At 36.7% G+C, this 23,605-nt stretch overlaps 2 protein-coding genes across 3 annotated transcripts; both read right to left on the reverse strand.

The window, feature by feature from the left end:
• Positions 1–1,641: 1,641 nt before the first annotated feature.
• LOC109064930 (intelectin-like) lies at positions 1,642–4,254 on the reverse strand. The gene is made up of 8 exons (XM_019081983.2): positions 4,127–4,254; positions 3,873–3,960; positions 3,624–3,758; positions 3,297–3,544; positions 3,011–3,169; positions 2,783–2,903; positions 2,334–2,437; positions 1,642–2,172 (listed from the first exon to the last, which is right to left on the reverse strand). The coding sequence occupies exons 1-8, from the start codon at positions 4,193–4,195 to the stop codon at positions 2,020–2,022; spliced, it is 1,077 nt and encodes a 358-aa protein (XP_018937528.2). The 5' UTR covers positions 4,196–4,254; the 3' UTR covers positions 1,642–2,019.
• Positions 4,255–12,271: 8,017 nt separating this feature from the next.
• On the reverse strand, positions 12,272–23,378 carry LOC109066518 (ADP-ribosylation factor GTPase-activating protein 2-like). Of its 2 annotated transcripts, XM_042743541.1 has the most exons (17): positions 23,225–23,378; positions 21,516–21,634; positions 21,284–21,356; positions 21,030–21,161; positions 20,211–20,291; positions 19,386–19,491; positions 19,243–19,299; positions 18,770–18,808; positions 16,171–16,223; positions 15,576–15,712; positions 15,238–15,369; positions 14,925–15,053; positions 14,698–14,847; positions 14,490–14,616; positions 13,822–13,912; positions 13,580–13,701; positions 12,272–13,493 (listed from the first exon to the last, which is right to left on the reverse strand). In XM_042743541.1, exons 1-17 carry the CDS (start codon positions 23,294–23,296, stop codon positions 13,473–13,475), a joined length of 1,641 nt encoding a protein of 546 aa, XP_042599475.1. In that variant the 5' UTR covers positions 23,297–23,378; the 3' UTR covers positions 12,272–13,472. The 2 variants fall into 2 exon arrangements, with proteins under 2 accessions (XP_042599475.1, XP_042599476.1); XM_042743542.1 differs by lacking the exon at positions 18,770–18,808.
• Between the last annotated feature and the right edge of the window lie 227 nt (positions 23,379–23,605).

Here is a 23,605-nt window from a genome sequence, read left to right on the forward strand (position 1 = left end):
ACATTCACACAAGTTGCAGGAGGATAGAACGTTAGGAAAGAATGAGTTTAAGAGAATGAAAATGTGAAATCCCAAGTTTACAGCAATACGTGAAATTGCATAGACATGAACAACCATCAGTCACTTAATTAACCCTCGCATTGAGTTCATCAATTAGGTTAAAATTATATTTGATAACACCAGTACAGATCAGAGTCTGGAGGTACTTGTGATGCCTGTGTAACGGGGTTCCCTTTGTTGTCGCTGAAAAGGGGGTTTCCCGAGGTTGCTGATTGGCTGGAAGTTCAGTAGTCGTTGAAGTGACCTTTTGGGAAGCCCGTGGTTGGGCGTAGGCTGAAGATGCGGAGTTGTGGGCTGGTTGTAGTTTCAGACGGGCACTCGAGGCCGGACTCGGATACACGGCGTTACAAAACTTAACTCAGAACATGAACTCTCAAATGGAAAAGAAAAGAAACTTAAGTAAAAGAATAGAAGTAAAGTTTGACGAGACTAGGTGGTGTTTCTTCTCATCGTGGCTAAGTAGCAGGCATGCAGGCCGAAGCACGCTGGAACGGCACTCGAAGAACACTTAAAGTGATGACAAAGCATGACTAAAAGCAAAAGCTAAAATAGGGCTGGATGAAGGCATGAATGATTGATAGAGATAGATGAAAGATAGATGATAGATAAAAAGATTTGATTTTGTCCTGAGTATTTAAACTTTCCTTTTGGCCACACCTCAAATGTTGTCTTGACCAATTAGATATTGTCTTTTCTCGGGGTGTTGCGATTTTTGTCCTACCCATTCATAAACCATATGTTATCTTATCAAGCACGTGGTCCGAATTTTCCCGCTCTTGCAGGGTATAATTTGGACATGATTCCTATAACAAGAATATGATACATTTGACAAATAACTGATGGTCAGAAACGTTTCAAGCAAGAAGATTCGAACACACACATACTAAACATGAATATGATCCCTTAAGCTATTCAAGAGTTATTTAAAAAGACATACACAATAAGTGATTAGAAACATTTTAATCAAATGTGTGGGTTACATGTATAATATGGAGTTAAGCAATGGACTGATATCCATTTAGAAGTCTTTTTTGAGTTCATTTTGGTGCATATGTGCATTGGAAGGCATTCTCTGTGCCATTCTGGGGAGTAAGGATATGTCCTGTGAAGACCAGAGGGGTTAACAGGTCTCCTTAGGAATTTCAGTCTGGTTTTGCTAGGTGGGGGGAAGTCAATCCAACGATCTTGTTTACTCTCATGGCTTTACATGTGAGGGTCAGACTGTCCATCTCTTCGATTACTTGCCCCAAATTAGACAATCTCTTCTTCGAATTGAAATTGTCAATAATTGTTCTAATGGTGTTAATGTTGAAAGCTGTTCTGTGAAAGAGCTGGTTGGTTATCTAGCTTAAGACTGTGGTGCTAGGAGTTGATTTACAGCATCCTGTTGCCTTTCCGAGGAATTCGGCTTCTCTTGTTTCAACCATGCTCACGATCGAATCTTTAATTTGTCTGGTTCAGGCCTCATACGCTACAAAGTATTAGATGTAAGATATTCCAGTATTATTAGCTCCATTACTGATTTTGCCAGCCCTTCACAGGTTATCAAAAAAAAAGGTAGTAGTATTGATAATCCACTGGTTTTATTTGAACGTAATATATTTATTTTTTCAATTTTGAACAGTTGAAACCCATAAACCCAAGAAACCCATGAACATCGAGAGGAGGTGTAAAATATGAACTAGCAGAAGCTCAATAAATTGCTAATCTGATTTTTTCAGTTACAGTTCAGTTGCCATTTGTATGCATATAGTATATAAATATATATATATATATATATATATATATATATATATATATATATATATATATATATATATATATATATATATATATATATATAGTAAAGAAACACATTTGAGCAAATAATTGTGTATGTAACATTCAAGTCTTAATCAATGTGGAATATCTCAGAAAAAAGAAGGGAAGGAAGCTGGCGATTATAGATTGATCAGAATGTCAGCGATAAAAGAGAAGCACAGCTGCCTCGGTTATCTCTTTGGAAGCACTCCATCCCATAGTAGTACCATAGCCATCCCAGTCAAAGCTCGTAAAGTCCCCACACTGTCTAGGGACGGCCTCAGGAAAGTGTCCACCTCCACCAATACAGAACTGCAACAATATGAGTACATTACAAACAACAAAACACACCTAAAAACACCTTATTTCTATTGTAAATGTATCACTCTCAATGCATTATGTGGTGATTAACAGCATGTCACAAATGCTTTCCATAGACATCGATTTAAATCGAGAATATTTTGTTAACTCACATGTTCAGTGTGACAGGCGGTTGGTTTGACACCTGAACAAAAAGCCATGGCTGCCCTTTCAGTATTAAAGACTCTGAATGCGATGAATCCAGGTGTAAATATTTCTGGGGAAAATGCAGAGAATATTTCACATAAAGTATGACATGGCTTTCATTCATTAAACTGACTGAATCTCAATAAAGATGCACACCTTCACTGAATAAAGCACAAATTTCCTGACTGTCAACTGATGTAGCTACACTAAAAAAGGCTGGGTTGTTTTAACCCAACTCTGGGTCAAATATGGACTAACCCAACTGTTGGGTTATATTTTTACATTAAATTTTTAACCCAAAAGTTGGGTTAGTCCATATTGGACCCTAAAGTTGGGTTAAATAAACCAAGCATTTTTTAGAGTGTACTTTCTTTAAAAAATGTGAAAAATACTGGCTGAAGAGAATTTGACATACGTCTTGAATTGGGACCGTACAAATTTTTGTTGTAATCCACATTTCCGGTATCATACACTATTGGAATAGCAGGTCCATTGTCAGTGAGGCATGTCCCTAATCCAAACCTCACAGGGAATTTCTAGGAAAATGGAGATAAAAATTCAGCTTTTTTGTAATTTCACAAGATTGTAATCTTTGACTTTTGTGAGTGTTTCCAACTCTAAACTAGTTCCAAGTTCATCTTACCTTGAATAAATAGAAAAGGTTTCCTCCGTAGAGGTTTAAGAAGTGATTTTCAGTGTGGTATCGTAGGATGGAGGAAGCGGACCACTGTTCCAAATCAATATTATTAGGAACATGCCACACAGACACGTCTTGTGCCGCAATGTCATAGTATCCAGGATTCTGTGACATAAAGCAAACAGATTGACATTTCAAATTCTACATGAACATCTTTTGATTGTCTGTCTAGTGTCCTTTATGTTGCTCCTATTTAACTAGGGTTGTAAAACCATTAATGTAATAAAAATACCTTATAATCATCACTTGTAGAGGACTCTGCTGTTCCGAATGTGACTGTGTTCGCCCATGTCCCCTCCCCATCAGGCCGGTTTGGGTCACTGCCCTGCTGATTAGACCAGCGATCACCAAGAGTACACTTTCCGTACATGTTGTTTTCATGAACACTGGCAACCAGCGTCCAGCCGCCGCCAGCAGTGGTCATATCACAGAACGTCTGGTAAAGGACTCCTCTTGATGAGTTCAGATAATATAGACCATCTGCATGAACAGAAGCATTCCTGAGTCGCTTAAACGCAGATGTTACTTAAGATCAAATATTAACATAAAATGAGCGTACCATCATAAACCTGATATTTTTCATGCAGTTCCTTGCAGCTTCGAGCAACTTGTTTAACTCTGCCCTGAAGTATTGCATCCTCAAGTTTGGCCTTGGTATCACCGGTTTTGACATATGGTACTTCTTCTTGATCCACTACAACGTGAGACATAAGGACTCAGTGGAATGTGTTGTGATACAAAATGTAATTTTCAATGCTTTAAAATAAATACATTTCAATCCAAACAAATGATTACATATATTACTTACAAATGATCACACTTGCAGCCTCACAGAGCCATAAATTCAGTGAGAGACTGAAAAGGATCCCTAAAAATATTGGTGTAAGAACCATAGTCTGCAAACACATGGAGAAAAGTTCTTCACAATTACACTCAAAGCTGAAATTCATGTTATTGGCTCCATGTTTCTGTAAAAGACTGCTTACTAAAGCATATCGGCTACGGATATTTGAAAATTGCATTTGAATTTGAATTGAATTTTTATGGTACAACAACACTTACGTTAGTTTCTGGTCTTCTCTCCGAGGAGTTGGCGAGCACTGTTGAGGTTTTTGAATAAAGCTCAGACATACTCACTCAGGATACTTATACCTACTTGGGAGCATAAGCGGGATGTGGAATGAGGAAGTAAACTTGAGCCAAAGCCAAAAGTGTGTTTGGAAAAGGGTAATACATTGGGGGGTTTTTGGGCAGCCTGTATTTTATTTTCCGCATTCTGCTTAGTCTCCTTTGACCTTGGACAAATCCAGTCCGTTCGGTCCACATTGAATGTTTGGTGGGGGAAGTTATCCTCACCTCCCACTTTTTGAATTTAGATTATGTATAAGATCTCTGTCATACAAGTGGAAAGACTCAGATTTCTGAGGTCTAACTCCTTTGAAAAGTTTCCACTGTCTAGGGATCATTTCTTGGATATTTAGACAATTAGCTGCTTAACCAACCAATAATGTTTCCTATGAGGACTGAGTTGTACATTACCTTTGGCCATTCCAGATGACTGACTGTTTATTGAACCTGTAATTGTTATAATTTATGTCAAGGATTTTATTTATATGTGTTTTTTTTTTGTGTGTGTGTGTGTGTGTGTGTGTGTGTGTGTGTGTGTGTGTGTGTGTTTTTTGTGTGTGTCTGTGTGTGTGTGTGTGTGTGTGTGTGTGTGTGTGTGTGTGTGTGTGTGTTTGTTTGTTTGTTTTGTTTTTTGTGGGTGCATGTGTAGTCTGAGACAATGTTGTTTGTTGATTCTGTGCTTTACTTTGAAAAATCCTTATAGTAATCTCAGCTGATTAGAGGTCATAATACATTATATATATATATATATATATATATATATATATATATATATATATATATATATATATATATATATATATGTATGTATGTATATATTTCCTCATTCCATGTTCCGCTTATTCTCAGATAGAGTTCCCTCTAATAACTAACTATCCCCTCTAGTAACTTTTAACTTTAATGTGTTATTTATTTTTAATTTGACCCTTTATGCAACTAAATGATGCACATTTTAGGTTACTCAAGAAAACATTTAGAGTGCTGCTACTTACCTAGGAATTCTACTAAAAAAAATCATTTAAGTCAGTTCAGTGGAGTCGGAATGAACCTGGAACATCCTAAGCTTAAACCTTTTATACCATTACAGTTTACTAGTCTTAATGTAAATGAAGTTGCTCCTGTTGTAACTCTTGTGGTCTGTATGTTAATGACATTCTGACACCTCATTGTCTGAGATGGTTCTTCTCAGTGTCCCAAACTCATTCCAGTTCTACAGTTGGTCACCATTTGCTCAGGATGTGATCATCACAAATGGAGCAGAAACAGCAACTGTCAACTTTCTTCTCCTCTATTATAATTAAGCCATTTTGGGAAATGAGCATGATCAAACATCTATTGTGGAGTGGAATCTGGGTCGGGGCAGACTAGTTTCTTACAACCTGTGTGTAACTGTAAGAGTTTTGTGAAGGTTCCGTGCCCATCATTCACTATTTCCAGTACTTAATTAAGCCACTCTACTTTAAAACATATGATGAAGCTTTATTTCACGTCATTGCATTTGCATTGGCTCTTGTGTTGAGCTATTTCGTCCACGACCATTTCTACAGCACATCATTCTCCTTTCAATGAAACCTGTAAACTGTATTCACCGGTTCTAACTCTATAGAGACAAAGTCTATAGCGGTTTGCCCCAAGCATTGCATTTCACATTCACTAGTGCTGCGTGCCGATTTGCCTACTGATACTATGCCCTTAAAGTATGTACTATTTTGGTGAAGAAAAAGTAAATTTTTGAGTGTGTAGTAGAAGAGTAGGCAAGCTTTGGGACATTATTACATCATACTGTACAGTTATGTGTGTCTTTAAAGGGATAGTACACCCAAAAATGAATCCGCCATGTTTGTAGTTTTTTAACACTTTTTATTTGTGTTTGAAGTTCTGAACCAAATCCTTCACCCAAAGCACAATGGATTGTGGGCAATATTAGCCATTAGAGTGTGCACGGATACACTCTAAAAAACGCTGGGTTATTTTTTCAACCCCAAAAAAGACTTTTGTCTGTCTTTAGAATACAAATGAATATATTTTTAATTTTCTCATAATTTTTTTTTAGTCCATTGAGAGTCTAGATAATCGGTATTTTCAAGCCTCATAAATACAGAGTTACTGTAGAAGTAGTCCATTCCGATATTAATATATGAATGAATCTTAAATTATATGATAGCGAACATGTCTGTTGAGAAGAAAACATTGATCTCCTAGACTTGCAATGGAGGACAAAAATTAAGAGAATATTAAATATATTTATTTGTGTTCCAAAAATTAGCAGAGTTTGTATGGGTCTGGAGCAACATGGGGGAGAGTAAATTATGACCGATTTTCACAAAATTTAATGTACATGGAGGGCTGCTTTTCAAAGTGTTAGTTCACCAAAAAATAAAAACGGTCATAATTTACTCTCCCCCATGTTGTTCCAGACCCATACAAACTCTGCTAATTTTTGGAACACAAATAAATATATTTAATATTCTCTTAATTTTTGTCCTCCATTGCAAGTCTGGGAGATCAATGTTTTCTTCTGAACAGACATGTTCGCTATCATATGATTTAAGATTTATTCATATATAAATATCGGAATGGATTACTTACAATACTACAATAAAACTCTGTATTTATGATGCTTGAAAATACCGATTATCTAGACTCTCAATGGATTAACAAAAATTATGAGAAAATTTAAAATATATTCATTTGTGTTGTAAAGACAGACAAAAGTCTTCAAGGTTTGGAATGACATGAGGGCAAGTAAATTATTTTTTTTGGTGTGAACTTTTCCTTTAAGAAAGGAAGACAAAGAATGATGACTCTCCAAATCAGACCAAATCAACTCCAAATTTGGTTTGAGTTCTGCAATGAAAAACACAGACATCAATGGTTTTCATGAAATTAGCACGTAATCACACTGTTGTTGCATCAAAATGTGAAGTAAACAGGCAGGAGACAACAGAAACATTTATTTTCTAAAAATAACTTACATAAATCTCAAAAGAATGATGCTCACCTATGTCTCTGGCTTTCAACATCTACAAAAACACAGAACAAACATTCTTTTACTCTTAGTAAAAATAAATAAATAAATAAAAAACTGATAACATGAAATTATGAAGTTCACTTGCCTTAAACTATCTTTCCCTCTCTTCCAAAGAAGCTGAGAAAATCACCTCCTCTTCACACAAGCAGGCTTCTCTGTCCTTAACTTAAGTTAGTTTGAGTGCAAAGAAAAAAGGGACATCTATAGTTAAAATATGAACATGTAATCATACTGTTGTTGCATCAAAATTTGAAGTAAACAGGCAGGAAACAACAGAAAAATTTACGTTATTTTCTAAAAATAACTCACATCAGTCTCAAAAGAATTAAGTTATCTTGTCTCTGGCTTTCAACATCTACAAAAACAAACATTATTTTAGTCTTAGTAAAAAAAAAAAAAAATTATAACATGATGGAATTATGAAGTTCAACGTTACTTGCCTTAAAACCGTCTTTCCCTCTCTTCTGAACAAACTGAGAAAATCGCCTCCTCCTCACAAAAGCAGGCTTCTGTGTAACGTTAGTTAACTCCCAGCGCGGACACAATGAAGACACAAGCTCAACAAGTCTGAAATATTACATGCAAAACATTACTTTTAACAATTACCACTTCCACAGCCTCACAATAATTATGCTAGTCGTTAACTCCTAACCAATAACCATATATTAAGAACACGTAGTTAATATATATAGTTAATATATTAATATTACAAATCGCATTTCTGAAAATCTGCTTCAGTCAGTGTATGCTCAGATCGGATTTTGCGTAACTTCTTTGCCTGTCAGTTAGCCTACTCATGCCACGTAAAATGTGAACACGTCAGACATTGTTTGTAGAAAACACACTAATTGTCTTTGTAGAAACAAGGTTGTGTTGTTGTGAAGTGCAAGTCAAGTGGAAAATGACAATATAGAGCTGATCTGTGCACCTCTTTGAGTTTTAAGGCCAGTGGAGGCGGCAGCACAGAAGACGTTATATAATCCAGCATGATGGCAACATGTTGTCATTTTGTAAGACAACATCAGTATTGCAAACTGTTTTGCTGTTAGTGTAGCCATACCAATGCAACGTCGTTGAGTAAAACGAAAGAGCGCCACTGGACACACAAATCAAATCTAAAAAAAGTTGAGATACACAGTAAAACATTTAAATCAGTTTCCATTCGGATACACAAATGATCAGATTTGAGCTGAAATTCTGAACAAGTGTTTAGGTGGCCTTTACTTCATTAAAATCATAATATATTGTCTGGATGTACTACAAGTGCAATTCAATATAATTAAGCACACTTCTTTTTCACTAGGGTTAGTCTTGTTAATGTATATTAAGCATTACACTCCCTGCTTGATCATAAGGAGGAACTTCAGTTTGGACTTTGATGATGCCTCCACAAGCCAAAGGACTGTTTCATGGCGCGATTGACATGAGCGGCTCGTATGTGTATAACACGACCCCTGGAGTCAACAGAAAAAGACAACTTAGAATTCCTGAGAAGAACTGGCTGCAAGAACGCCATCTGCCTGAGAGGAATACACATCGCTCAAGTCCTTCAGGTGAGAAATTTATGGCTGAGCTTGTAACCTTCCACAGCAAGGCAGCAGCAGAGTCAAGGCTGACTAACAGCAGCCTCAACCTATTGGCCCCTTCGTCCGTAAACTCTCTTTGATAAATCATCAAACCTCCACCGGTTGCCAGATCTCGCCGAACGCTCAATGAATTCCCAATGAAAATCTGCAGATGAGGTTTAATTTCTCTAAATGGTAGTCATATATCAGAAATGGGTCTGTGGTTGAATTAATGTCAGTGATTTGTATCTGACTCCCGGGGCAGCAGTACCCAGCATGGGCAGCCGATGAATTAACCGATCTTCCAGTCAAAGGTGTTTTTCTTGGCCCAGTTGCAGTAATTGACAGTTATGTTCTCAAAGCTCCTCCTGTTGGAGACCTGAGAGAAGGGTGCAGACGGAACCTACAACGACGTCCCGTTTGTGGTTGGAACAACTGAACAGGAGACTGATTTTAGGTAACCTGCTTTGTTCTTCTTTTTTTCAGCTATCGGTTGTAAAATTAAAAAACTGTCAAGATTGCGCTCCATTCGGAATTGAATTGAGAATGTATTTAAAGTTCATGAATTTGAATTGAATTAGCAAGCAGGATGCAGAGTTATAATTTGGATTTGAATTCAATGAATGAAATTCAAAGAAATATATTTTAAAAAAATATGGTAATATACAACATATGGATTATTTGTAGAAACATATAAGATATTTATAATCATTGTTTGAAATGCCACCTAGCCTATATAAATGTGTATTAAATAAAAACATTAATAAATAATAAACATGATGTATGTAATTAATCATTACATATAGTGTTGTCATTTGTAATGTTTTGACAAAAATTTGTATTGGACTAATGAAATTCCTCTAAAGCTATTCAGTTAATTCCTCTTCCTGTCATTTCTATTCAAATTAATTTTAGGAAGCCAATTCATTATTCTGTGATTTTGCCCAACCCTGGAAATTACATGAACATGACAGTGTCTTTTTACTTTAGTCCTCCATATGAAAACATCTCAACATGGACTTGGGGAGACAATCAAAAAATGATTGAATGAGCATCTATATAAGTGGACATGTTTTTTCTCTCCACATTTCTGCTGATCGTTCACTCAGACAAACTGACCCCTTTCTTCATCACCATGGTCTCTGACATGAGGGCCACCTGCCCCAGGATCGACCTGGCTAAGAGAGCTGCAGGTTCAAATGAAATTTTCATTGCACAATTCACAATAAAAGCAACTGAGCTTTACCAGCACTCTGAATATTTTATCATTTGTGAGCTCCAATAAATATTTCATGGTAGATGGCTGTATAATAAGCAGGATAATGAACAGTGAGCTGGTCATTATCTCAAAATAAACCCATTCAGGATGATACACGACCACTCTGCTATCGACTGTCCATTATGCTTAAATTTGTGATCCATAGTCAGCTGTTTAAAACTAAATCTTTGCATTGATGTCTCATGTATTCCAGGAGCCTTAAAGAGCCTTATAATCCATGCTTATTATACTTTTATTATAATGACTTTTGGTTAAATGTTTTATAACATGCTGTTGTTTCTGATTCATTTGTCATTCGCAATGCATCATGGGACGACTAGCAACACAACATAATGCCACTGCAAAGACCAGGAATGTTGGATCAGATCCCAACAGAAGATATGCCTGTCTGATATCTAAAACTAGTCAAGCTGGTTTTCTCAGTTAAAGGGATAGTTCACCCCAAAATGAAAATTACCGCTCAATTTACTCACCCTCAAGCCATTCTAGGTGTATATGACTTTTTTAGTTTTATTAAAAACTGTCCTGGCTCTTTCAACCTTTATAGTGTTCCTGTAACTCAAGTGGTAGAGCATTGTGTTAATAAGCACAAGGTTGGGGGTTCGACTCCCTGGGAACACATGATAGGCAAAAATTGATAGCCTGAATGCACTGTAAGTCGCTTTGGATAAAAGCATCTGCTAAATGCATAAATATATAATGGCAGTGAATGGTTGAGATTTTAAAGTCCAAAAATGCGCATCCATCCGTCATTAAAAGTGCTCCACACAGACTCTGATCTTTCTAATGGGGAAAATCTATAAAGTTAGACACCACAATATTTATTTTTTCCAAGACCAAATTGTTTGATCTGTCTATCTATCTATCTATCTATCTATCTATCTATCTATCTATCTATCTATCTATCTGTCTGTCTGTCTGTCTTTTGTTCTGTCATTCTTTCTTTCCATCTCTCATTCGTTCATTTTATGTCAGTCTTCGATCATTCTTTTGTTCTATCATGTCAGCTAAGCTGTGAACGAGCAGCTTCTGCATTTAATTGAACTTTTACAAGCTGAGAAGGAAATTGAATTTACTCAGTGAGTCTGAATGTGCATTTGAATGAGTGAATTCAGAGGCTGTTTTAAGCCATAAATCCCCATTATTCAGTTTTTTTCTTGTTTGTTTGTTACACTAATCGGCTCCATTCATATATTTACCGAATACAGCCAGTCTGCTGTTTCTAAACCTGTTATTCTTTGATTGTGTGGCTAAGCAAATCCAAAGCTTTGACATGGATGAGAAGCCAGGGACACAATGAGGGCCTACAAAGGGATAATGCGGCTTTCTGATCACCCTCTTAATTTAACTGCTGTGTGAATAAGACTGGAGGAGGACTTACACTTACATTGATCTTTTGTTTGTATGTAGATGCCGTCGTTCCTCGCTATCGATGCAAAAACAGAAGGTGACATTTATGTGTGTTTTTGTACCTGTGATCAAAGGGTCTTTTACCATTCCCGAACAGACTTTAGAATCAAGGCTTTCGGAATCAGGAACATCGTAAAACCTGGAGCACTATCAAACAAAATCTGATCCAGGAACAGTTGTGTTTTATAAGAAGGCCCCATTTCCCTGGCAGGGCTGAATGAATGGAGAGGTCAGAGGCAAGTCTGAGAGCCCCTGTGCAACAGGATGAAAGACATCTGTTGAATAAGAGCACATGAAAGCCCTGACCCACATACAGACTCCTTTTTAACACTGTAAAGCCTGACATATTAAATAAATAAATAGTGCAAAATATGTAGAATATGTATATGTATTATATGCAGAACATATAATGCAATACAATGCAGTGTTGATTGATGAACAAATAAACGTTCCTCAATACGTTCCTGATAAATCATATTTGATACATTTCAACATGATTTTTTTTTTAATGGTGTATGGAAAATCTAAAGTAAATCTAATTTGCTTTGGTCCTGTAAGATTTGTCATATATGTTTTGATCATGTTGATAATTTAGAGGCACATGTGACAGTAAGCGTTACAGGGTTAACGTCAGCCAGGCCAATAGTCTACTGACTTTTTTTTCTTTATTAGGGTTAAAGGGTCAACATGTACTTTGTGTGCATTAATTATTTCATTGCCACTCTTGTTTGTTTCGCAGTCCTTCTGTCATAAAGTGATTGTTGGGTTTATTGAATCAAAGTCTTAAACAGCTGTTGTGGGGATTTTAATCTTTATTCACACAAATCTCAATAGATCCTTCTCAACAGGCTACAATAAATAGCTTTTATTCCAGACTGTAGTTGGATTTTTGTTCTTTATTTTCAAATTTAGCATTGGGATATAAACGGACAGGCAGACAAATACCATTCGCCAGCTCCCGGTCTGGCATTAACCCAAAAGAAAAGGAAAGAAAGGCTGTAATGCATGTACTAGGAAACAGAACTGCACATGCACATAACCAGAAAACAGACTACATTGGGTGAACTTTAAATATAAAAAAAAAAAAAAAAAAAAAAGAAGCGGTCAGCTGTCATTTTCTCATCTAAACTGAGGGTGTCTTGTTAAATTGCCGCTGATTAAATCACATCGCTGTAAACCACCTCGAACCGCTTGGCTTCTTGAGCATTTTCTTTGTAAATACAAGTGAATGCTGGAAATCTGATCCAGCACCAGTGTCTTCGGCTTATGCTGGCATGCAAAAACACACAGGGTTCAGTTTAAAATCATCGGTCAACTCGAACTCCAGGGATCACATATATATCCACAAAAAGCCTAAGAACTCGTCCTTGACATGCCAGGACATATTGCACAATAGTTCGGTTATTTCATCACTTAGTCACTCAAACTGTCATAATGTAAAATCATGATAATGCATCAAAACCTAATATATTGCATTTAGGAAATGGCCTCAAAATATTCCAAATGTATAAATATACCATATGGGTTCCCTTTCCTTGTTCACCGAATGAACCGAGATCTTCGGATACCGTTAAAATACAAAAAGAAAGCCATGAGAACATATTAGCGCTCTAAGTTTAGCTATACATTTAATTCCAGACAGAATACTTTTCAAATCCACACCTATTTGAAATCAAAGACCAGTACATGGCAGAGAAAACAGGACTGTTAGTTCGAACAGAAAGCACTGTGATTCTGAAAACAAACTTTACACTCTTCCCAGTGCTTCTGCTGTTATCTGAAAATAAAACCAGAGTCCTCAAAAAGAAATTAAAATACTGTCAGCAAGAGTGTCTACAGTGGTTTGGGGAGAGATCAGGAGCTCCCAGGTCTTGGTCTTTCTGTCTCGCTCTCTCTCTGTCAGATGTGTGTTCATGTGGGAAAGACAGACCAGAGCCAATCAGCAGTGAGGTGTGTCCTGTAATGCAACTTCTATTTCATTCAAATGCAGTCCTTTCAGTAAGATCCATAGCGATCCTGAACACACATGACCAGATGGAGTTAACACAGCTGCTGTGGGCGTAGTAAATAAATATAGTCAAGACTGAAAGGTGTGCGTTCACCTGAATGGTGTTCATAACTCCGTTAGCCAGCACTGCCATCTTCCCTGCAACAGTCTTCACACCTTGCTTGAACTGAGCGATGTCAGGACCGGAGGGAAGCACGCTGTCAAATCCTGATGAGCCTACAGCGATGTACGTGAACGAAACAGAGCGCCACAGTCATGTTATATAATACGCCAACAAATATAGGACTTTTTTCTGTTTTATAATCTAATTAGCATGACATAAACAGAAGTGTTTACCAGAGGAATGGACACTGCCATCACCAAACAGGTCAGCAGAGCTGATGGAGGTGCTTCCAGACATGCCTTCTAGACGAGTCTTTGCTTCATACTAGTGGGGGAAAATAATATATTTATATAAACAATACATATTATATGAGTTTCTGCAATTTATTTAAACACAAGACGTAATTAATGAGCCACACACACACACACATACACACACTTATACTAAAAAACACTTAAAATGTTTTACATTTATATATAGTAGTCAACATTTGAAGTGGATCAAAAGCTTTCATCAAAGTTGTCCTAAAACCAAAACAATACCCGTTCTTGTCTCAACTTCGATGAACTTTTTTGATCTACTTAAAATGTTGACTACTGTATATTAATAATAATAATAATAATAATAATAATAATAACAACAATAGTAATCACTAACTACAGCAAAATACATACATAAAATGTATATTGTAATATACTTTTAATATATATATAAATTTACATATCTAATATAGAACATAAAATCATTTACAATATTTCAGAACAACAGATAAAATATGTTGAAAAATAATAATAATATAATATTTATATATAGAAATAAAATGAAAAAAAAAAGGATGTGAAAAATGTGTCAAACTGCCAGTCTGAGTCACAGAACTCAAGCTCTGGTGGGCTCACTGTACCTCTGGGTTGCTCTCACGGCCGAAGAACATGTCTGATGAGATTGCTTTAGCATTGGCAAACTTCTGTTGTGCTTCGCTGGACTCTGTGACTGGCACAGACACCTCAGGCTTCCGTCGGCTGGGCAACCTGAGTCACATTGTGTCAAAGTCATAAAAATGGGCACAAATCAAATCACTGTCTACTGCATCAGGACGTTATTAAACAAACCTTTCTCCGATGGGCTGGATGCTTGAGATGGTGACCTCACTCTCTTTAGGCTCCTCCTTCTCCAGAGCCCAGGAAGAGAACGAGGATCCTCCATCGTTGTCCCACCGCGAGCCGAAGCTGTCTCCTGAAGTGAAAGGGTTGTCCTTGTACCTGAGATCACAATGATTGATACAAATCACACACATGCAAACACACGCGTTCACAAATGCTGTCTGAAACAGACATACTTGGGCGGTCCGGAGGCGAAGCCGGGCTCATCAAACATGTCCAGCTTAGAGCGAGAAGAGGATTTGACTCCGACCGGGGTCTCCTGCTCGATCACCTGCATCTCAGCCATCACGGAATGAGACACGGCACTGCGGACGATCAGAGTCATATCATATCAGCCTCATTAAGCTGAATGTACAATAAAACTAACAAACAGACACATCGCTCAGCATCCTGGGCTATTAATCTGCTGCAGACAGTGATGTCATGCTTGAGGGGAGTGATGTGATTAACGTGACAGTGGTTTAATCGAGGCTGCCGCCGTGTCGTTACCTCCTGTTGCCGAAACCCATGCCCAGCCTCTCAGCCTGTTCCTTCTTCTTGCCCTCAAGGCTCTTCAGTTTCTTCTCCTCCATCTTCCTGTCAATCTCCAGCTCTTTGTAGGCCAGTCGCATCGAGGCCACTCTGTGAGAAAAGAGGAAACACAATCAGGGGGGAAAAACGAAGCTATAGCTCTGATTGCACTGTTAGAGGAACCATCATCGTACATCTTACCACACGCATGACCATTCAAAAGATTCTAATCAAAATCTTTTAAGAAAAAGCATTTCAGTTTTCCAGCATCTGCAAATGTCCAAGAGATTCTGAATTTGTGGCATCTGGAGACTCACATGGACTCTTCAGCTTGTTTCTTGGCCTCAGTGACCTGTTCCTCTCTCATTTTCTCTGCCACCTGGGCTTGTTTTTCCACCTCAGTGAAACTCTTGCTGCTCACCTTCTGGGCACCAAGACCCTTTTTAGCACCAAGCTAAAATCAAAATGAAAAAAAGAGTGTAAAGACATTTATTTATGAAAAAAGTAGCACATGCAAACAAGTTTTGAGCCTGAACTATAGAAGCAATATATTTATGTATATTTTATACATAAAAATACCCAAGGAAACTCATGAAAATACTAAACATGATAAAAATATATATCAACAAGCCTATCAACAAAATGAAAACCAATCACCAACAAAGTCTATTAGCACACATCCGTTGCATTCGTCTAACTACTATTATAAGATTCCACAATGCAGACATGTGTGAGTAAGGCAGAACCTGAATGATTATAGATTTTCTTCTTCAGTTTTTAAGCAGAACCTCTGTTCTAGCTTCTGTATCACGCTGCAAGGCTGACGCCTACTGACAAAAACTGAACACTGCAAGATCAGGAAGCACAATTCCCTTAATGGGAAGTGACTGAGAGCACTGATTGTTCACATACCCCTTTCTTTGCAGCGGCTGGCTTCTTCTTTCCAATAATGGAGGGTTTCACTTCTGAAAACAGACAGCATAGTCAGAGAAAAGTAAACAGGAAACCATTTCTTCCTAGATTATTCCAGACAAGGATCATTAGTGCATGGCGATAGAAGCCACAGCCTAGATTGCACTGAGAAATATCATGCCGGCAAAGCCTGAGGAAAGGGAAGAGGTCACATCTCACACAATCAATTCACTTATCAGAGAAAGAGAGCATTTAAAGTGTACACATGAACACCGGGAAGATCCATGCAGTGTTTATTGAATACTGAACCAATGAGTTACATAATTTAGCAGAAGATTGGGGCCTCTGGAAGCTTTGTGCTGAGACGAATGCTGAAATGGTCTTAAGATATACACCCACTGCATCCTGATCAACAATGAAAAGCCGCTCTAATCTCATTCCAGGGCACAAGTCAATCCAGACTGGAAAACACATTAAACACCATGGTATAAGATCTGGGTCCAGAATGGAAAGTGCCTTAGAGCTCTTTATGAGATTAGAAAACTCTGTAACACTTTATTTTAGGGTCTCTTAACTAGTTACTTATTAGCATGCATATTACTAGAATATTAGCCATTTATTAGTAGTAATTAAGCACATATCAATGCCTTACTCTACATCCCTAATCCTACAGAATATCTAAAACTTAACAACTACCTTACTAACTACTAATAAGCAGCAAATTAGGAATGTATTGAGGGAAAAGTATAGTTAATAGTGAATAAGTGTTCCCTATTCTAAAGCGTTACCGAAAACTCTACATTACACTTTTTTGAGTCAGAGAGCAACTTTATACACCAACTATTGGAAAGTGGTTAAGATATGCCAATTTTAAGTTTAAGGAATAGCTCACACACACACACACACACAAAAATGCTACAAACTTAGTCCAAACAGCTAATCAAAACATCAACTGTTTGCACTTGTAAACGGTGTTTAATCTCTGTATATGTCTCTTCTGATTCAGAGAAGATGACTTTCACTGGAGAAAGCATTACTTTGAATAGAGAACTAATTAAAAAAATAAAATAAAATAAAAATGCGGTTTTCATTTGTTTCTTACAAAGACACCACTTTTTGCTTCACAAGATGTTAACTGATGAACTGGAGTGGTTGTGGATTATTGTGATGTTTTTATCAGCTGTTTGGACTCATTCTGATGGCACCCATTCACTTGTGAGCAAGTGAGACGTAATGCTAAATTTTTCTGTATCTGTTCAAATGAAGAAACAAACTTGGGCCACAAAAAGTGCCCCACAGTATGAGTAAGAATTGGTAAATACTGCGTAAATAAGAATAATTATACAGTATACAGGTTAGTTCTACAATACGTACAGATACTAGGGAGGTCAATAGTAGCGGAAGTGCTTGTAGTCATTAAAACAATCAATTCGAAGCAATGTTTCAGGCTCAACAGAAGTGCAGCCCAAAGTACACTTCAGTTTTTGTGTTTTAAACTAAAAGAATAGTATGAATATGAATAAAGTATAAATTAAGTGCACATAAAGTTGTGCACAGACAAATTTATGTGAATCAACACTGGACCAGTTCCACATTTCTTGGATTCTTAGAAATGTGATATAGTGGTGAACGGAAACAACAACAAATATACCTTTGGGGTTCCTATTTTCCCCAATAGCAAAAGAAAAAAAAAAATCCATGATAGCGTTTGTGAGACATTACAAAAGAGAGAGAAAAAAAAAACTAAAATATTGATTACATTGGGCAGAACACAGAAAGATGACAAATCTGCCGTCAGTCCTTCAGCCAAGAGTTAAAAACACCCACACAGCAGCAGCAACTAGTATTCTAATATTCATTCCCAAGGGAAAATAAAGTATAATGTAAAAAAAATTTTTTTGATGAAAATATATTTAAAAATTGGCTAGATGTTTTATGTTAACTGAGGAAATGCATTCTCAGTCTGTGAAAAGGGTCCATAAACTACTGCAGACAGGAACAACTATAGAGGTCCATGCTGACCAGAGCTTGTGTAAGAGAATTAAGAGATACTCACAACTCTAGTTTAAGTGAGTACAAAGACATTTTTATTGCTAAAAATAAATAAGCAATAAATTTCACACACACTGGACAAGGATGAAACTATCCAGTGTGCATGTGTCATGCTATCAAATGGAGTCTCCTTTTAAAGGCCATAATTTCAGCTGTATGCATTCATGTGTGTCAAAACTGAATTATACTTTGGGCTTTAAGCTCTATTAACAGCATATGTTTCATAATGTTGATCAGCACTGAATTTCTAAATTATAAATTAAATCAAATCCCAGTCAACATCTGTGTAAGTGCAATATATACACAGTCCCTGATGACACCCTGAATAGATCTGAATGCATTATTATTTAAAAGCAGTACATTATTTTTAGAGTAACACCAAGCTTATTAAATATGAGCAGTTTTGCAGGAGTATTATGATAAAGAGGTAGGGGTGGAGCCAAAGCAGCGCACACACTCAAGTTAAGTGTCAGTCAAGCGCAGAACCATGCTGCTTCATTCTGAATAGCCAATAGGCATCCTGGCATTTAAAAACCATTCAAATCACCTCCAGGAGACTCTTCAGATGTCAATCTCATTGAGTCGTCTACATTAACAGAACAGACAGCAGGCTTTCGATTCATTTGCAAAGAATGTTCCGGAACTACATTTACTGGCTTGTTATTACACATAAAATTATTTTAAAGAGACTTAAGTATGTAGTTATGCGTTTTTGTCATTCTTTATAAAGTGTTTTTTAAACCATGCAATTTTACAAGCATCACAGCGCTTTTTTTTTTTTTTTTTTCATTCTTTCTTTTGTCCATAAAAAAAGGTTGGTATATGGAATACTTCATTAGTTTTCCAAACTGGTCCTGGAGCTTGACTTACTTAAGTGATTCATCAATGTTTGGTGAGAAAGTACATCCAAAATAATATGGGGAAATGGGTGATGAAAGGAGAAACAGAAACATGGAGAAGTTGTGATGATAATATACATTCTGCCGGAGCACTCAAACACACAATCTGGTTAACACTCACCTATTGTGGCTTTAGGACTTGTGCTCAGTCCTTCAATGCTTGGACCCTCTTCAGACTCTGCATCACACAGACAAGAAATGATTCAATGTAAAAGTAGTGAGAATGAAACGCTTGAGTTATGATGTGTAATGCGGTACACTCACGAGTGCTGGTCTCTGAACTCTTAGGATTGCTCTGCTCCAGTTGAGGGGTTATGGCTCCGTTCTCATCTGTTAGGGACGGGGACGCCATGTTCCAACTGTTGGCAGGCTGCAGGTAGATAAGAGAACAATTATCAAATTTCACACATCAAGCCATAATAATAATAATGGCATATCTGCATGAGCTCAATATTAATGAGATAGTTGGTTACAATTTATTTTAACGTCCAATTCTTGCTATTAACAAACCATTAACTACAACTTTTGCCTCAAAATAGTAATTTGCTGCTTATTAATAGTTAGTATAGTAGTTGTTAAGGTTAGGTATTGGGTAGGATTAGGGATGTAGAATATGGTCATGCAGAATATGTTCTTTATAAGCACTAATAAATGTTATTAATAGGCATGCTAATTAATTAATAGCAAGAACTGGTCCCTATACTAAAGTGTTAACAGATAGTTCACCTGAAACATCATAAAAACCTAACTTGATTACTGATTTAATATTTTAGAGCTTAGGAGAACCCGAAAAAAAATGCATTAATAGTGTTACTATTACTTTCCAAAATTGAAAAAAATAAAAATAAAACAAAATACTGAGAGACTGATTACGTTGGATAGAATCGAGAAAGATGTCATCTGTTGCAGAGTCAGTGTAAAGGGGTTCAATACATAATTCCCTGATATTTCTAGGTTTCTCTGACTATGAGAATCCTGTTACCAGGTTAACTGGTCCACCCTGGATGGTCAGGCAAACTCTTTTTAAAAATAAAAATAAATAAGACATAAAAGCTCATTTATAATTTTAAACACACCACTGTGTCCTACCTGCGTGTGCTCGTCAAAGAAGTCATTCTCTCTCTTCTCTACAGGTGATGGCTGAGCACAGCCTGAGTGGTCAATCCACAGCTGAATGAAAAAAAAAAACATAAAAAAAAAAACTCCAATTATGCACTGGTTGTCTGTTGTGCTTTCATAACAAGTGAGTCTGGGAAGATAAAGCTAATGAATACTGTTGTAACATGGAGTTTGTTCAGTGACTCAAGTTCAAAGTTTATTCAATATCACGAACACCACAGCTGCATACAGCAAGAGATGAAATCCAAATATCTCACTGAAGTACATTACATAACCAAAAAGCAACATATAATAAAATACATGAAATGATATATGAAAAATACATTTTAGTAATAATAACGTCGATCACATATACAATAATCTATAGTGCTGGAGGTTCACAATTAGTAGGTTGCATGTCTGTTGTCAACAGTTCAATCAAACTCATCCACAAAAACACTACTCAACGTCAAAGCACAAATGACCCAGACTACATTAAATACAAGTTCACTTGCAACGAGGATAAACATGGTTTGTGATAACCACAAATGTGTAGTTCTTAAAATGACTGGGGTTTAGAAACTAAACATGAAGGTTACTTATGAACACAGGCCTGTTGTAATACAAGTTACACATCATATCTAAATGTGAAATCATAATGCAATAATCAAATGTAATAATTTCTTAGTGCATGTTGATAGCATGACATTAAATATCTTTTAATAACTAATGCTGACAACAAATCCACGGGGCATAGTTCATTTTCTAGGCAGCGATAATGCTGGAACAGTGTGAGATTGGTATACTCACATCAGTGCCATACTTGGAGAGCGCAGCGTTGGCAAGCTGTCGAATCTTCTCTCTGTACATCTGAGCCGCACGACTGTTATACTTCGCATTGGTGTCGTTGGTGGTACAGCCGTGCTGGCGGAAAAAAGCCATCTGTGCACAAAGAAAACATGGGAGCGATGTAACATGCACAGTGTCTACAGTATAGGTTAAGCTTTAAAGACAGAACTTATGCAACTGCGTGGATATTTCAGGGTAGGAAAAGAAGAACTAACCGCGGTGGCATTTCCTCCGACCTGCATACATCTCAGCTGAAACCAGCTCCAGTTGGAATCCAGCTCCGTGGATCTGAAAAGACAACATTCTACACTTTAACTCACCCTCGAACTCTTGCCTAACAAATGAATGTGACATTCTGTAACACCACGGATGACTGAAAACCCTGACAGACATTCACATGACAGCCTAATTTAATAAGAGAGAAAAACAATAGAGATCCAGACTGACCTGATAAAGCTCAAGTGCACTCCCAAGGAGCGATGTATCCCAGAACAGTCAATGCACAGAAACACTCCATATGAAATACTGGCCCAGCTCGGGTTCTTAGCAGCACAGTCAAAGCAGGCCTGAAAACAAACAAACCATTTCCTACTCCGTAAACTACAGTGTATAAACATTTCAGTCCTCAAAATGACAATTTCCTCATACGTCTAGGACTCGAGGTTTCACATGACCACGGGCTCCATGCTATTAAATCTCTGGAATGCACCTGAAGACTGCAGACAAACAGTTGTTCTAACATCTGGTTCCACGATGTTCATAAATAATACTTTTGGCAAAGTGTGAATATTAAGGAATGTACTAAGGAATTAACAAACTATATATATATACACACTACCGTTCAAAAGTCTGGGATCAGTAAGACTTATAATGTCATTTAAAGAAGTCTCTTCTGCTCATCAAGGCTGCATTTATTTGATCAAAAATACAGAAAAAAAAACAGTAATCTTGTAAAATGTTATTACAATATAAAAGTATGGTTTCTATTTTAATGTCCTTTTAAATGTAATTTTTTCCTGTGATGCAAAGCTGAATTTCCATCAGCCATTACTCCAGTATAAAGTGTCACATGATCCTTTAGAAAACATTCTAATATGCTGATTTATTATTAGAATTATCAATGTTGGCAATAGTTGAGCTGCCAAATATTTTTTGGAAAACTGCGATACTTTTATGAATAAAAAGTTAAAAAGAACAGCATTTATTCAAAATAGAAATCTCTTCTAACAATATAAATCTTTGCTATCACTTCTTAACAATTTAGCACATTCTTGCTGAATAAAAGTTTTAATTTCTTTCAAAAAAAAAAAGAAAGAATAAAAATTTACTGACCCCAAACTTTTGAACTGTAGTGTATATTGTTAGAAAAGATTTATATTTTAAATAAATGCTCTTCTTTTTAACTTTTTATTCATCAAAGAATCCTGAAAAAAAGTATCATTTGTTAGAAAAGATTTATATATATATATATATATATATATATATATATATATATATAGATATATATATATATATATATATATTTATATTAAGCAACACAACAGTTCCCAGCATAATAAATCAGTATATTAGAATGATTTCTGAAGGATCATGAGACATGAGACACATACATACATACATACACACACACTCATATATATAAACACACAAACACACATAATGAGAATTAGAGTTTCAAAACACCTCCAACTAATTTGAATGTACATGTATTCGCGATTTCATGTCCTAATATACACATTTTACAAATATAAACGGGTTTGATCCATCTGTGGGACATTCCACCCAGGAATCTCCGCGGGTTTGAGGTACATTATTTCAGGGTGAGTCATTTTCCGTCGCCACTGCGTCATTCTCGTCTATAGACGGAGCCGGTAAACCCGCAATCAAGTGATTTCTTTCAAAACAGCTCCTTTAGTCCGAAAAGCTTGTTAATATGAAGTCACCAGTGTTTGACAGCTGGGAACAGGTGTGTTTTCAGGTGTGTTGTTGACGGTAAACATGAGGTGTAGGACGGGACCCAGGCCCCATCAGCACCGGCTTAGCGACACACAAATGACACGTAACCCACACGAAACAAACACACGGACGTCTCTGAAACAGGCTAAACGATAATGAAAACATTCACAGATACATTTCAATAAGACCTGGTGTGTTACCTTGTTTGTGGGTATGGAGCGCAAACGTTTAAAAATGGTGAGAATTTCTGTCTTGTTCGGTTCCGACGCCATCTTGCCAACTGAGCAGAGCGAACACAGAAACCAGAGAAGATTAAGAGAACGGCCGGAAGTGATGTTTGTGGAAAATACAGGTCGCGCGACTACAGAATAAACTAATAAACGAAATGTGAACATACATATACTATCCGTCTGACAAAATGAGTTTAATTTAAGCACTAATATTCAGACCCATGCACATAAACGAAAATTAAATAAACATATAAATTACAAATCTAAAAATAAGTAAAAGTAACTTTACATAATAAAAGTAGCTGGAGTTTTTTTTTTTCAGCTCAGTAAATCTGCTTTTATAAATAAAAT

This window comes from Cyprinus carpio, chromosome B18, assembly GCF_018340385.1.
Source record: "Cyprinus carpio isolate SPL01 chromosome B18, ASM1834038v1, whole genome shotgun sequence".
NCBI lineage: Eukaryota > Metazoa > Chordata > Actinopteri > Cypriniformes > Cyprinidae > Cyprinus > Cyprinus carpio.